Source organism: Myotis yumanensis, unplaced genomic scaffold, assembly GCF_028538775.1.
Source record: "Myotis yumanensis isolate MYYU_CA2020_CCGP unplaced genomic scaffold, mMyoYum1.0.hap1 SCAF_7, whole genome shotgun sequence".
Lineage (NCBI taxonomy): Eukaryota > Metazoa > Chordata > Mammalia > Chiroptera > Vespertilionidae > Myotis > Myotis yumanensis.
The window spans coordinates 45,599,678-45,612,573 of record NW_027223758.1 but is presented as its reverse complement, the minus strand read 5'-3'; the positions used below and the strand labels follow the sequence as shown (position 1 = coordinate 45,612,573).

General features: G+C 42.8%; 1 protein-coding gene across 2 annotated transcripts in view; it reads right to left on the bottom strand.

Annotated features, from left to right (window-relative positions):
* Nucleotides 1-2,860: 2,860 nt before the first annotated feature.
* Nucleotides 2,861-12,896, bottom strand: part of SERPINB5 (serpin family B member 5) — a 30,304-nt gene continuing 20,268 nt past the window's right edge. For both annotated transcript variants that reach the window (XM_070420420.1, XM_070420421.1), the window contains exons 4-7: nt 12,185-12,302; nt 9,606-9,748; nt 7,372-7,539; nt 2,861-4,558 (exon numbers count right to left, since the gene is read on the bottom strand). In XM_070420420.1, the coding sequence (XP_070276521.1) occupies nt 4,166-4,558; nt 7,372-7,539; nt 9,606-9,748; nt 12,185-12,302 (822 nt within the window). In that variant the 3' untranslated portion in view covers nt 2,861-4,165. The remainder of the gene's footprint in view (nt 4,559-7,371; nt 7,540-9,605; nt 9,749-12,184; nt 12,303-12,896) is intronic.

Below are 12,896 nucleotides of genomic sequence, written 5' to 3'. Positions count from 1 at the left end.
TTTCAATCTGAACTGCTTTTTCCTTCAGGTTCCACAACCACTCTGAGCCCCATGTGCATCATTTTGTTTTCCTTCCATAACCAATGAGCACACGCCTCTCCTTGTGGGCTCCCTTCCCCCTCTCTGTCCATCCACATGAGACTGAGGCTCCAGGCCCTTCCAAAATCCCACTTCCTCCTCAGTGCTTTCTGGACGCAGCCATCTGAGTCAGAAGTCCGCTATCTGCCAGTGACCGCCAGGTAGGCTGGGCTCTCAGGGCAGGAAAGAGGCCTTACTGCTCCTGATGTCCTGCTGGGGAGGAGCACAGGGCCAAGGAGGTTTGTCTTATGTTTTGTTTTGTTTTTTCCTGAAGAACAGGGACAAACTGATTGTTTTGGCAACAATGGGTGGCCAGGGGGCCTATGTGATACAAGACTTTAAAGCCATCCAGAGGAGCCTGCCCCAATGTATGATCCAAAGGCCATAAGTCATAGTGCAAGGAATGTGGGCTTTAGGGTCAGACAGAGCTGCGGCCAAATCCTGCTGTTTACCAATTTGGTCCTTTATCAACTCCTTTGAGCCCATATTTCCTCATGAAATAGATGAATAGATGAACTAGCCCCTATCAGTAGGGTTATTATGAAAATGAGCAAATGGAGTAACGTCCATAAAGCACCTTCACATACACCATCTGGCCCTCAAAAGAGGCTCTACAAATGGACCTAATCAGGCAGTTACATCTATAGACGTTTTGGTTGACAGAAACGGACTACCAGAATGAGATGGACCTTTGAGAATTCCAAACTAGAGAAGGCATAGAGGAGAGAGGAGTTCTTCCAGGTACATTCAGTGGCCATCTTTCAAGGCTGAGTGACAGTTGGAAAATGAGGGCATCAAGTACAGAGGTCAGAGCTATAGCTCTGGGCTCAGTCGAACAGAGGTCAAACCTAGGCATCAGCTTCCATTAGCTCTATGACCTTGAGCTGATTATACAGCTATTCTGTGTCTCAGTATCCTCACTTATAAGACAGTGTCAAGGTTTCCTCCTCATATATGTGTTGTGATGAGTAAATGAGACAATGTACTTGAGGCCAGTTTGTTGGTAGACTGGACTGGCAGAGTGCTAGGAAATGCAGCTAAAGTCTTTGTTTCCAGGGCCCTTCCAGACCCATTCTGCTGCATTGCCTCCCCATCTCCTGGACCAAATCCCCTTAACTAAATGCCCTCCAGTCACTTTCATGTATCAACAAAGACATTTTCAGAAGTGAAAAAGCCCAGAATTCTTTTGAATCAGAACGTCATTCCTTTTTTTATTTTATTTTATTTTATTTTATTTTATTTTATTTTATTTTTTCAGAGAGGAAGGGAGGGGGGAAGAGAGAGAGAAACATCAATGATGAGGGAGAATTGTTGATTGGCTGCCTCCTGCACGCCCCCTACTGGGGATCGAGCCCACAACCTGGGCATGTGCCCTGACCTGGAACTGAATCGTGACCTCCTGGTTCATAGGTCAACACGCAACCACTGAGCCACTGGGTCGGGAAGAACGTTCTTTTGATTGAGAGCGTCTCCATCCACCACAGCTGGTTCAGGCTCACAACCCCACAGGGGAATGGAAGTGGAGGTGGCTTCCTCACCATTTATGCACCTTGCTCTTCCTCTCCTCCTTCCACAGGGCCCGACTTGTGGGGCCAGGAAAGGAAGAAGAGGTGAGGGGTAAGGACCTTTCTTGACTGCTGGAATCCAGTATCCTGTGTCAGAGGTACCAAACATTAACTTCTTCATGGGGTGTTCTTGTGGGGTCCTTGGAGACCCCACACCCCTCCAGGGAAGAGTTTCAAAATCACCAAGCCTGGCTGCCTACACATCTCAGTGTAGTGAAGCAAGTAGGGACCTGCCTCTCCAGGTTGTTCCCCTTGCTCTGCTTTAGGGTCCCCTCCAGCTAGCATCTGTCCTTTAGGTCAGTAGAGTCCTAGGTCTCTCAGTCACCCACTATTGGTGTTGTGTGATTATTCCTGTTCCAGGCATTGTAGGGTGTTTAGCAAAATTCTTGACTCTACCCACTAGATGCCTGTAGCACCCTCCCCCTAGTTGTTACAAAAATGTCCCCTAGGGAGCAGAATTGGCCTTGGCTGAAAATCAATGGATTAGACTATCCCAAGCAAGAGTTAACAAAAAAAAAGTTCAGTGCTTTTAAATTCCAGGAGAGACTTTATGCTCCATGAACACTTGGCTTAAAGAGACACTATCTCCCCTCTAAACACTCACTAAGCTTTTCAGTCCTCCCTACTTCCTGTTTCATAGCTTAGAGAAGGGGGAGAAGGAGCCAAGAGTGGTTTGGGCCACTCCCAGCCATCATGCACAAATGGTCTTTTCTTGTTAGAATGCGGGGCATTTGTCACTTTTGGTACTCAACATTTATTGCAAGGGAGGACACATTCTATTTGGGCACACTTTGGGGACTGGAAAATGACTATGTTGAATATTAGATTCAGGGAAACTATAAGTAATTTAAAACAAATATACATGGCATTAAGGAAAATGTACTTAATAAGAAAACATTTTAAGCATATACAGCTTATTTGATAAAATTATATTTTGAGGCTGGACCCAAAGGCCTCCATTTCATTATATACTTGTATGTAGCTGAAAGTCCTTCTAGACTCTCCTGGGCCTTGACCCCAGGATGAAAGAGGATGGGAGGAGGAAGCAAGAGCTGGTGGGCAGAGAGAAAGGAAGATAGGAAAACAGGGCAGTAATTAATCTTATTCTATATCAATCCCTCAAAAAATTATTTATGTAAAGGAATGCTTTTATAAATAGATGGCTTGGTTTTATTTCAAAATAGTAAATCTAACTTTATGGAGAAAAAAACAAGACATGTAGTTTAATAATATTTTATTGTCAATAGCATAAAAGAAATTTTATATTAATTCTTTGGAGCAAGAAGACAGTGGAACCTATTTACAAGGAAGAGATGGGGATGTGTTGTCACAAAATCTTCATAAATGTGCTCTTTTGATAGTGAATTAATATGTGAACTTGTAATATAGATAACTTATCAGATCAACTTTTAAAATTACTATTAATGCAAGTGACTGACTAGCTATCTATAGTGACTAAACCCACAGTCTTAGAAAAAGTATGTCAAAGCCACGTAAGCACTTCAATGGCTCTAGTTATATTTTCTAAAGATGTAAGTTTCATTCCCTTCCCCACTACCACATTAGACAAAGAGGCAAGTTCCTTCAACACTCATAAAACTCCTTTATTGGCTACCATGAGGGTCCCTGTGCTTTTTAAGGCCCTAGCTGTCAAACATCCAAAACCTTGCTGAGTCAGAAGCCCCAGCCATCAGTCTGTCCCCAACCAAATGACCAGGTAGTCATTCTATCAAAAGTGAAAATGAATTAGATCTGCCCTTCCTTTGAGGGGCTGCATGTCAGCTACGCTAGGTCTGCAATTCCTTAACCAACATTCCAAAGTCTCAAAACGTTCTAAAAACAAAGCCTGTTCACGAGCTGGTGTCATACCCCATTTGTCAGCAAAACCTTTATCCATTTTGTGTCAATATTATACATTTTATGGCAGGAACATCAAGATAATGACTTCTATATAGGATGTTGTTTCAGACTCTTTCAATGGACTTCCATAACATACAGTTTGTGCAACACATTATCTTTCTAAAAGCCCCCAAAGGCAGAGCTTGAAGAATACATTTGTACCTCAGGGTTTAGCATAAAGAGCTGTGGACCTACAGTAGCCTGACCATGTGCTCACATTTCACTGGAACCAGGAAAGTTTGTCAGATCCCATAAACCACAGTTTGTTTAGCCTTTCAGGGAAGTGAGAACATCTGGAACATTCTGTATCCCAATGAAGGAAGGCAAAGCTCTTTATGGGAATTTTCTTTGTGAACAACTGTATATCTGCCCATAACCCTAGATAGTGTAACAAATAATGAATACATATTTTCTTTTCCTTCAAAGTATTGTCTTTGATGGGAGGAAAGGGGCATAAAAGAAAAGATTGGGAGAAAAAGGCCTATTAGTGTGAAGGCTACATAGAACAAGCACCAAGGCATTCCTCCTCCAGCAATATTAACAAGTTATCATGTTTATAAAGGGATTCTCTGGTTGTAGAGTTTACAGAAAAGCCAGGTGGGACTTAACCTGGGCTCTGACACTTAAGGAGAACAGAACTTGCCAAAGAAAACGATGTTTCGAGTTTTGTTGTGCCTGACAATGTAAATAAATGGGTGGTCGGCCCTGAATTCATCTTTGTGTTGCAGGATTCTTGATCCTGGCACCTCTATGGAATCCCCACCATCTTCGCTTATCTCTAAGCACACTCTGTGAATAACATTGGAGAGCGCCACTCCCTTGGTCTCTGACATTCCAGAGAAATCAGATGTACTCTCATCAAAGGTACTTTTCAGCCCTAGGTTTTCCAGACTAGCCTTGGGATCAATCATCTTTTCCACCTTAAATTTTGGAATGGATAGTTTGACTTTGGTATTGGCCATGGTGCTGGGATTGGTCCACTGCAAGAGCGTCTCTGAGTTGAGTTGTTTTTCAACCTGAAGGGCAAAAAGGAGAGGAAATTATTGTTTCTACTTCCTGTGGTAAAAGACCCTGCTTGATGCAAAACAGGTGAGCCCAGTTTGGAAGTAATACAGAGGGACCGTCAAAAATGGAATCAGCCCTGCAGGTTGGGTGTGTGACTAGTTTCTCTTTTAAAAGGTCCTCCACCTAGCATTGGTCTCCACCCCATCCTACAACTGTGGTCCCTTTGAACTGCTATTTATGAGGGCAGTTCTTTGAAGCTGTAGAGTAGCTTTATAGAAATAAATGCATGGATTATGGTGTTGCATAAGTAATAGTGAAACAAAATCAGAAGTGTTTTCATATATAATACTAGAGGCCCGATGCACGAATTTGTGCATGGGTGGGGTCCAGCCTGCCCATCCTGATAAAGGCCAATTGGCCAGCTTGCCGGGGGGGAGGGGCCACAGGCAGTTGGCCGGCTGGCCCTGCCCCTGGTCAAACTCCCAAACTCCCGAACTCCCGGTCGAGGGGACAATGTACATAGTAGCCTTTTATGATATAGGATTTCTCAAGTGCTTATTTTTATTTCACTACTAGGAAATCCAGAACAATCATGTATTCTGCTTGACATCAAATTTAATAACTCAAATTAAAACTAAGGTAAATTCTTTTTAGAATGAAAATTTGAACTGTCTATGATCATTCTTTAGGAGAGTAAGGAATGAATGCATCCATTTCAGTTGTTTATTTTTTTAAGAGATATATATATAGTAACGGGTGTGTTAATAAACTTTTACAATTTATATATTTATTAAATCATCCTGCTATACACTAAACTGGGTTCACGTGTTTTTAAGTATCTTACAATTTTGTTTCATTATACCTCAATAAATCGAAAAAATAACAGGTTATGTTCTTAATCTGCATAAAAGCTAAATATTCATCTGTCCTAACAGGAAACCTCCATGTCTATACTGTCTAATACAGTGGCCAATACATGGCTATGAAAAGCACTTAAAATGTGATCAGTAAGAATTGAGAAATGCTGTAAGTGTAAAATACACAGCAGATTTCCAAGACTGATTACAATGTATGTAAAATATCTCATTAATAATTTTTATAGCAATTGCATGTTAAAATGATAGTATTTTGGAAATATTGGATTCAACAAAATATTTTATTTGTAATGAGAGATATGAAATAAAGCATAATATGGTTTCATCTTAAAATTGTTCATTGAGCCCAGTCAGTGTGGCTCAGTAGTTGAGCTATGACCCAGGAGCCAAGAAGTCACAGATCAGTTCCTGGTCAGGGCACATGCCCAGGTTGTGGGCTCCATCACCAGTAGGGGGCATGCAGGGGACAGCCAATCAACAATTCTCTTTCATCATTGATGCTTCTATCTCTCTCTCACCCTCCCTTTCTTTCTGTAAAAATCAATAAAACAAATTTTTTTAAAGTTCATTGAGCACATCTTAACTTGCTCCTTTCATTCTATCAATATGAAAAAAAAAAACCTATGTGGATATTTTAAGTAAGTAAAGTGGGAGACCGCTGAATAATGGCTGATGGAGAAAATGAGAGGAAAGCATGAAGTGGAGTAAAACAGAGAGACCGGTGAGTAAAAGAAGAATGGAGATGGACTTAGAATTCAATGAACAAATGGTAGAGCAAGCATAATGATAGCTGCAGTAACAGATAAGATGTGACTAAGTTAGATCAACCTTAGAAAGTGAGGGAGTCACTGAGGCATGACTGAAAATACAGCAGGTGACCCCTGAGTTCCTCAAAGATTCATTCCCTCCTTCTCCCTGGCCGGGGCAGGCCCAGGTGGATGGAAGCTAGGAAGCCAGTGGGGAGTGAGGGAGAACAGTGGGCCACAGGAGCAAGCTGACCAGCAGAGGGGAAGCTACATCCTTCACAAGCACTTAAAACTTCTACCGTGTTTCAATATTGTGCCTCCGATGACCTGTATGAAATACGAAGCATAATTAAATCTCATAGATGTGTGTATGAATGAAAAGAACTTTTCAAAACTCATGGAATGTGCCTTAGCCAGTTTGGCTCAGTGGATATTGTGTTAGCCTGAGGATTGAAGGAGCCCCTGTTCGATTCCAGTCAAGGGCGTGTCCTGGGGTTGCAAGCTCAATCCCTGCCCAGGTTGGGGCACGTATGGGAGGCAACCAATCATGTGTCTCTCCCACATAGATGTTTCTCTGTCTGTGTCTCTCCCCCTCCCTTCCATTCTCTCTAAAAATCAATGGAAAAATATCCTCAGATGAGGTTAACAACAAAGAACAACAAAAAACTCATAGAAGGCACATCACAGAGTGAACCCTAATGTAAACTGTGGACTTTAGTAAATAATCCTGTATTAATACTAGCTCATCAATTGTTTAACAAATGCGCTGTGTTGATGCAAAATACTAATGATAAGAAACTCTAGTCTAGAGTTAAGAACATGAATTCCAACTTCTTGGGCTCAAATCTGATTCTACAAACCACTGATGACCATGTCATGTTACCTACCATGGACCAGTTACCTACCCTTCTGTGCCTCAATTCCCTCACTGGGAACAGCTGTGGTGATAGTTTCTAATTCCTAGGCCTGTTGTGAGAGTTAAATGAGGTCGTGCACACAGGGAATTTACAGTTCTGCACACATTGTAAGTGCCAAATAAATGTTGGCTGTTTGAACATTAAAGAGAAAGGCCCAAAAAGGACCACAAACCTTGGAAATGACAGAGCAAGTGAGGCATAAGGCAGACAGCCCCTCAAGGGCTGGCCATGTGGCTCTGCCAAGGCAGAGGGCACCTTGGTGCTGCCCACCCACCTCCTTCCTCACCTTCTCCAGACCCGTGGACTCATCCTCCACATCCTTGGGCAGCAGGATGAGCATGCTGAGGTGCTTGTTTTGAAAGGGGAGCTCTATGACCTTACAGTTGATACTGTCAATGTTGCCCATGCAGAACATGGCTTCCAGATTCATCATTTGCACTGGCTTGGTGTCCGTCTGGAAGAGGAGAAGAAACCTGGGCTGCTTGCTTTTTCATTCATGCATGTATATATAGAGATATATATCTTATTTTCCTCCATAAAAGACAATGACTTACGCTTTTATATGTACACATACATGTAAACACATCACACACATATGCACACATATATAGACACATATCTATACACACACACACACACACACACACATATATATATATGCATTCATTTATTCTTGTTATAATAAAAATAAAACACATCAAATATTTGTTCTCTCTCTTTGTTAGAGGGGGAAATTAAACTAATTAGGCCTTTTAATTCTTAGGTTAGTAATACAAAAATCTGTGGTGTGTATCCACCTTTGTTAGAATAAACACTACTCTAAACTTTTAATACTATAATATCATCAATTTAGTCTAATCCTTAAAGGAGACACCACAAGACATGAGGAGAAGCTTAGTAAAGTCACTCAGAAAGTTCAGGGGCTGACAAAAGCAAGTCAAAGGAAACAGGAAAAGTAATGACCTTTGCACTCTAAAGGAGGGTGTGTCCCCACGCAGCTTTGAGTCCTGTTTTATTGTTTTATTGGGTGAAACACTGAGAGATCAATGACACTTCAAAGCCATGTTTAAGACCCAAGAACCTGTATGTGAAAAATACAGTCTAAAGGGTCAAATGTCTTGTGACTGGCGGCTGTGTGCAGGGTCAGTCCTGCCCTGCAGGCAGCTTTGAGAAGGCCACTGTACAGGTGAGTTAAGAAGAGGACGTGCAGGGAAGGCCGGGCTCTCCCTATGATGTCTGGGTTTTTGAGGAGGGTAGGTAGCCCTCTCAGCTATGACTGTCCCCTCCCAATGGAAATGCCGAATAGATCTTGTATAGGGACCCATGGTGGTCCCAAAGGCCAATCAGGTTCGGTCTGTTATTGACTGTTTATTCAAACTGACCCTTAGAGATTGGCCATTCATTTGACATTTGCTGAGCACCTGCTAATGTACCAGGGCCTGGGCCAGGGGTTAGAAACCGAAATGAATAAGGCATTATCTCTGCCTTTACAAAGCCCATGCACTCAAGAGGGATGTAGATAAGTAAGTATATAATTCTATTTCACTCTGGAAAGCGCACCTGAGGTGGGAATGAAAATAAAATTTTGTGGGTACAAAGAAAAAGTACCAAATGCCAGTCCAGCTAACTCGGGTATAAATTGTATCTTGAAGGTCTTTTCTTCCTGGTTTCTAGTGTTTAAAAGGTGGTGTTATAATATTTGGCAAAAAAAAAGCGATTAATGCTAGGTACTTAAGGTGCTGGGAGAAACTTGCAAGCTAGAATGAATGAATGGGACCTACCAGGTAAACACACTCCCTTCAGGTATTGTGCTACCTGGGATTCAGTCTGCGTTCTTAACACAGTCATATCTCATTAAATGAGACCAAATCACATCATCATCATATAGACTTCTGGGTGGCCTAGGTCCTTGAATGAAATAGGTCAATTTTCAAGTCTCAGTTCTCTGAATTCCTTTCTAGAAGAGGCACTTTACCTATTCACATTAATTCTTTTTCACATGGGATATGGCCTCATTATTCACCCAGGAGCTTTCATGAGACTTTCCTGCAAAACAGGTTTCTCACAGCCAACACTGCCTCAAAGCACCTCATACATTAAAACATCATAACCATTGACTTCACTATGAACAGATGAGAAACAGAGCAGAGGAGGGAATTGACCTTGACCAAGAACCTCAAATGACCCAGGTTTCAGGATGATTCAAAGGCCTCTGAGGTTCAGATTTAGTTTGTTTCTTTGCCTTTCTTGCTAATCATCCCTAATATTTGTAGGCATTTTCCAGTGGGTGATTTAGCTTTACCCACTGGGCTGTGAGCTTTATAAGCCCCCACTCAGCTCAGACTCTGAGAACATTCTGGAGAAGAGAGAGAGTCTCTGGGTTACGGTTCTTTTTCTACCAGGGAAGGCATGCCACCCCTGTGCCTTCATTTCCCTCACTGGGGTGAACTCCTACGGACCCTTCTGTGGCTGAAATTGTCAAATCTATAGTTGGGACCCTTTGACACACTGCCCACATACCTTGTTGACTCGGAAAGGACATTCTTTGGTTTCCGATTCAGGAAATTTCTTCATCCACTTTCCAATGAAGTAGGCGGCATTAACCACGAGGATTTTGGTCTGATCATTTACGTTGTTGTTGGATAAAATGTTCTCAAAGTGGCCTGCAAACAATTGTAGAAACCACAAATTGCACAGGATTATTCTTCCCAACTACACCTACTATGCACATGCCTGTCCACTCACTGGGTATTTAACCTTCCAGAGCCACACCAGGGAGGGTGTGAGAGCCAGACCACCTCATTTCAGAAGGACTCCTTTCTCTCCTTGCATTTCCCCACACCTAGTCTTACCAAAGACACCTAAGGAGGAGAATGAAGCGGGGAAGGAGGAAAAAGAACGGAAGAGGAGGAAGAAGACAGGCACAAGCTACCAAACGCCCATCCTGAGCCAGGCCACATGCTAGACATGCATATACATGCTATTGTGTATTCCTCCCCTTTTTACAGACAAGGAAGCAGAGCCTTGGTGAAAAGTCATGTGCCCAAGAGGACACAGGAGCAAAGGTGGAGACCTGTGCTCTGGAATGGAAATGCATGGATGTGCTCGGCATTTTCAGCTCATGTCTCTCACAGTGATCCCGCAAGGCAAGGATCATCATCCCCATCTTATAGTTGAGGAAACTGAGGCTCAGAGAGGTCAAGTAGCTTTCTAGTTTGCTCAGCTGGAAAGCAGGTCAGAACCAGGACAGCACTCTGCCCTGCACCCACAGCTCCCTGCCTCTCCCCACGTGGCAGCCAGTTGGCACCAAGGTCAGCAGGCTCTATCGCAACAGTAGTCACTATAGTCACAACAGCAGAACAGTTCAGTGGTGATAACCCCCTAATGAAATTAAGTCCTCCTATTCGAATAGCACTGGTGTTTTTGCAAGGGATTTTCATTTACGTAATCTCTAGGCCCACAGCACAGGCCTGTGACCTGCATGTGAAGGTCCCTTCACTGGTTAATGCTCTGCTGTCACCATCTTAAAATCAATACATTTTTAAATAAAGGACCCTGCAGTTTCACTTTGCTCTGCGACCTGCACATTATGTCACCAATGCTACGAGACTTGTCGAATATGTAATAGTGTTATTGAGGAAACTCGAAGGCCAGAGAAGTGGGGGAGCTGGGAAGTGGCTTCAACTGAAACCTTGAGCTCCAGATTCCAAATGCAGAGGGCTTTTCACTGAACTAACATCCCCAGTAAAAACCTTAAATTTATGAAGATTTTAAAACAAAGGCCCAAAGAGGGAAAATACTATTATTTAAAAATTCTAAAGGCAAAACTGTTACACAACTATTTAAATAGGAGCTGCTTTTTACTTATGACTATGTTTAACCTGATGTTATACCAGTTTTCTCTCTACATATGAAAGTATAGGGACTTCATTTCAATAACAAATATATATGCATGCATACATGTGTGTGTGTGTGCATCCAGATCTATGGCTACCATCTTGGCTACCACACATTATTGATTACCACATATCATCTAAGTTCATCCCCACAAAAAACATGTAAAAATTAAATTATATAACATATACCCCATTTTACAGCTCAGTAAACTGAGGTTCTGTATCCAAACACTTCAGTTAATAAGTGGCAGAGTCTAGATTTGAATCTGAGGACTTGAAGATTCCAAGGCCAATGTTTTTCCATGTCCTCACTCTGAAGCTATGGCATGGACTCTATCATTCCTGAGCCCTCATAGCCACAGAGTGGCTCTGGCCATTCATACAGGAAGCGTGTGTCCCTGCCCCAGAAGCCTATCGCTCATCAGACTGCAGCGGTGCCTGAAAAACCCATCACTGTCATTCACATCCTCACAATGAAGTGCTGTGTCCCAACAGGTCCCTCCGTGTGTAAATATAAATGTGTGCCTGGAACGGGGATGTGGACGCTGACCTGCACTCAAAATCATCTTACTTATAATTCTTTTCCAACAAGGAAGATTCACAGAATTGTAATGGAGGGAGGATTCAGGGAATGGAGAGACTGAGGGAAGTGCTGAGCCAGAGGCAGGACCAGGTAGATGCTGCAGGTAAGAGCCAGGGGCTAGCAGAGGGCCGACCAGGTCGGGGAGCTATGGGAATGAGGACACATTTCCATCCACTATGGTTAGTTTTGTTTTACTTTTGCTCTATGTATATTTGATTGCTTAAGACTCTCAATCCCTTTTTCCTTAAAAAACTTGTAGAATGTTTGAGCTAAAAATGTCCTCAGGGATCATCAAGTTATAGTCCAAGCCCTTCAGGTTTACAATGAAAAACTGGACTCATGATTTGTCTAAAGCCAGACTTGTTAGAGGCACAGCTGAGGCTCCAGGAGGGCGCAGGGTCTACTTGCCTAAATAAAACCAAAGCACCAGGAATTCCTGCCAAGTGATAAGGTGATGGAGGAAAGGTCCAGAAATCTACGTTGTTGAAATGGTTCAATGGGCAAGAATTTAGCTTCTGTACTAAAAACACCTCGGGAGTACCCCAGGTGTCCAAGTTTTTTGCTTAGCAGAAAGATTCATGAGAATAAGTACATAACCAGAGTAGATAAAAAATACTTGCCATCTGTGAGATCCTTAATTGAGTTGTTGATCTGACCTTTCGTTTCTTCCAATTTATCTTTGAAGTCAACAGTTTCCATCTCCTTTGCATAGGGTCTCTTTGTAGAGCTGATGAACTCCTGAAAAGCATCCAGTTCATAAAATCACAAAGTACTCGCAGTCTGTGGTCAAACCATCACATCTTTACATGGCTCTAACAAAAGGACTTTTATGTGTCTACTAGAGGCTCAGTGCACAAAATTCCTGCATGGGAGCAGGGGGTCCCTCAGCCTGGCCTGCACCCTCTCCAATCCGGGACCCCTCAGGGCTGCTGGCTCCTAACCGCCCACCTGTCTGCCAGCCTGATCCCCCTAACTGCTCTCCCCTGATGGTCTGATGCCCCTAACTGCTCTTCCCTGCCTGCCTGATTGCCTCTAACTGCCTCTGCCTCAGCCCTGCCACCATGGCTTTGTCTGGAAGATGTTCAGTCTAATTAGCATATCACCCTTGTATTAGTATAGATGCCACCTTGTCCTAAAAAAGCAGGTTGTTAGCAGGTTTTCCTATCATGGAAGGGGAACCCATAGTAGCATCCTGGGTTCTGACCAGGGCTTATGCACGCATGCTTTATCTCAGCATATGAGATTCTTAGAAGAAGACTCTTGGATGCACCTTGAACATTTCTATTGATTCTGCCAAATCATCCTCCAAAAATGTTGAACCACTTTAAACTC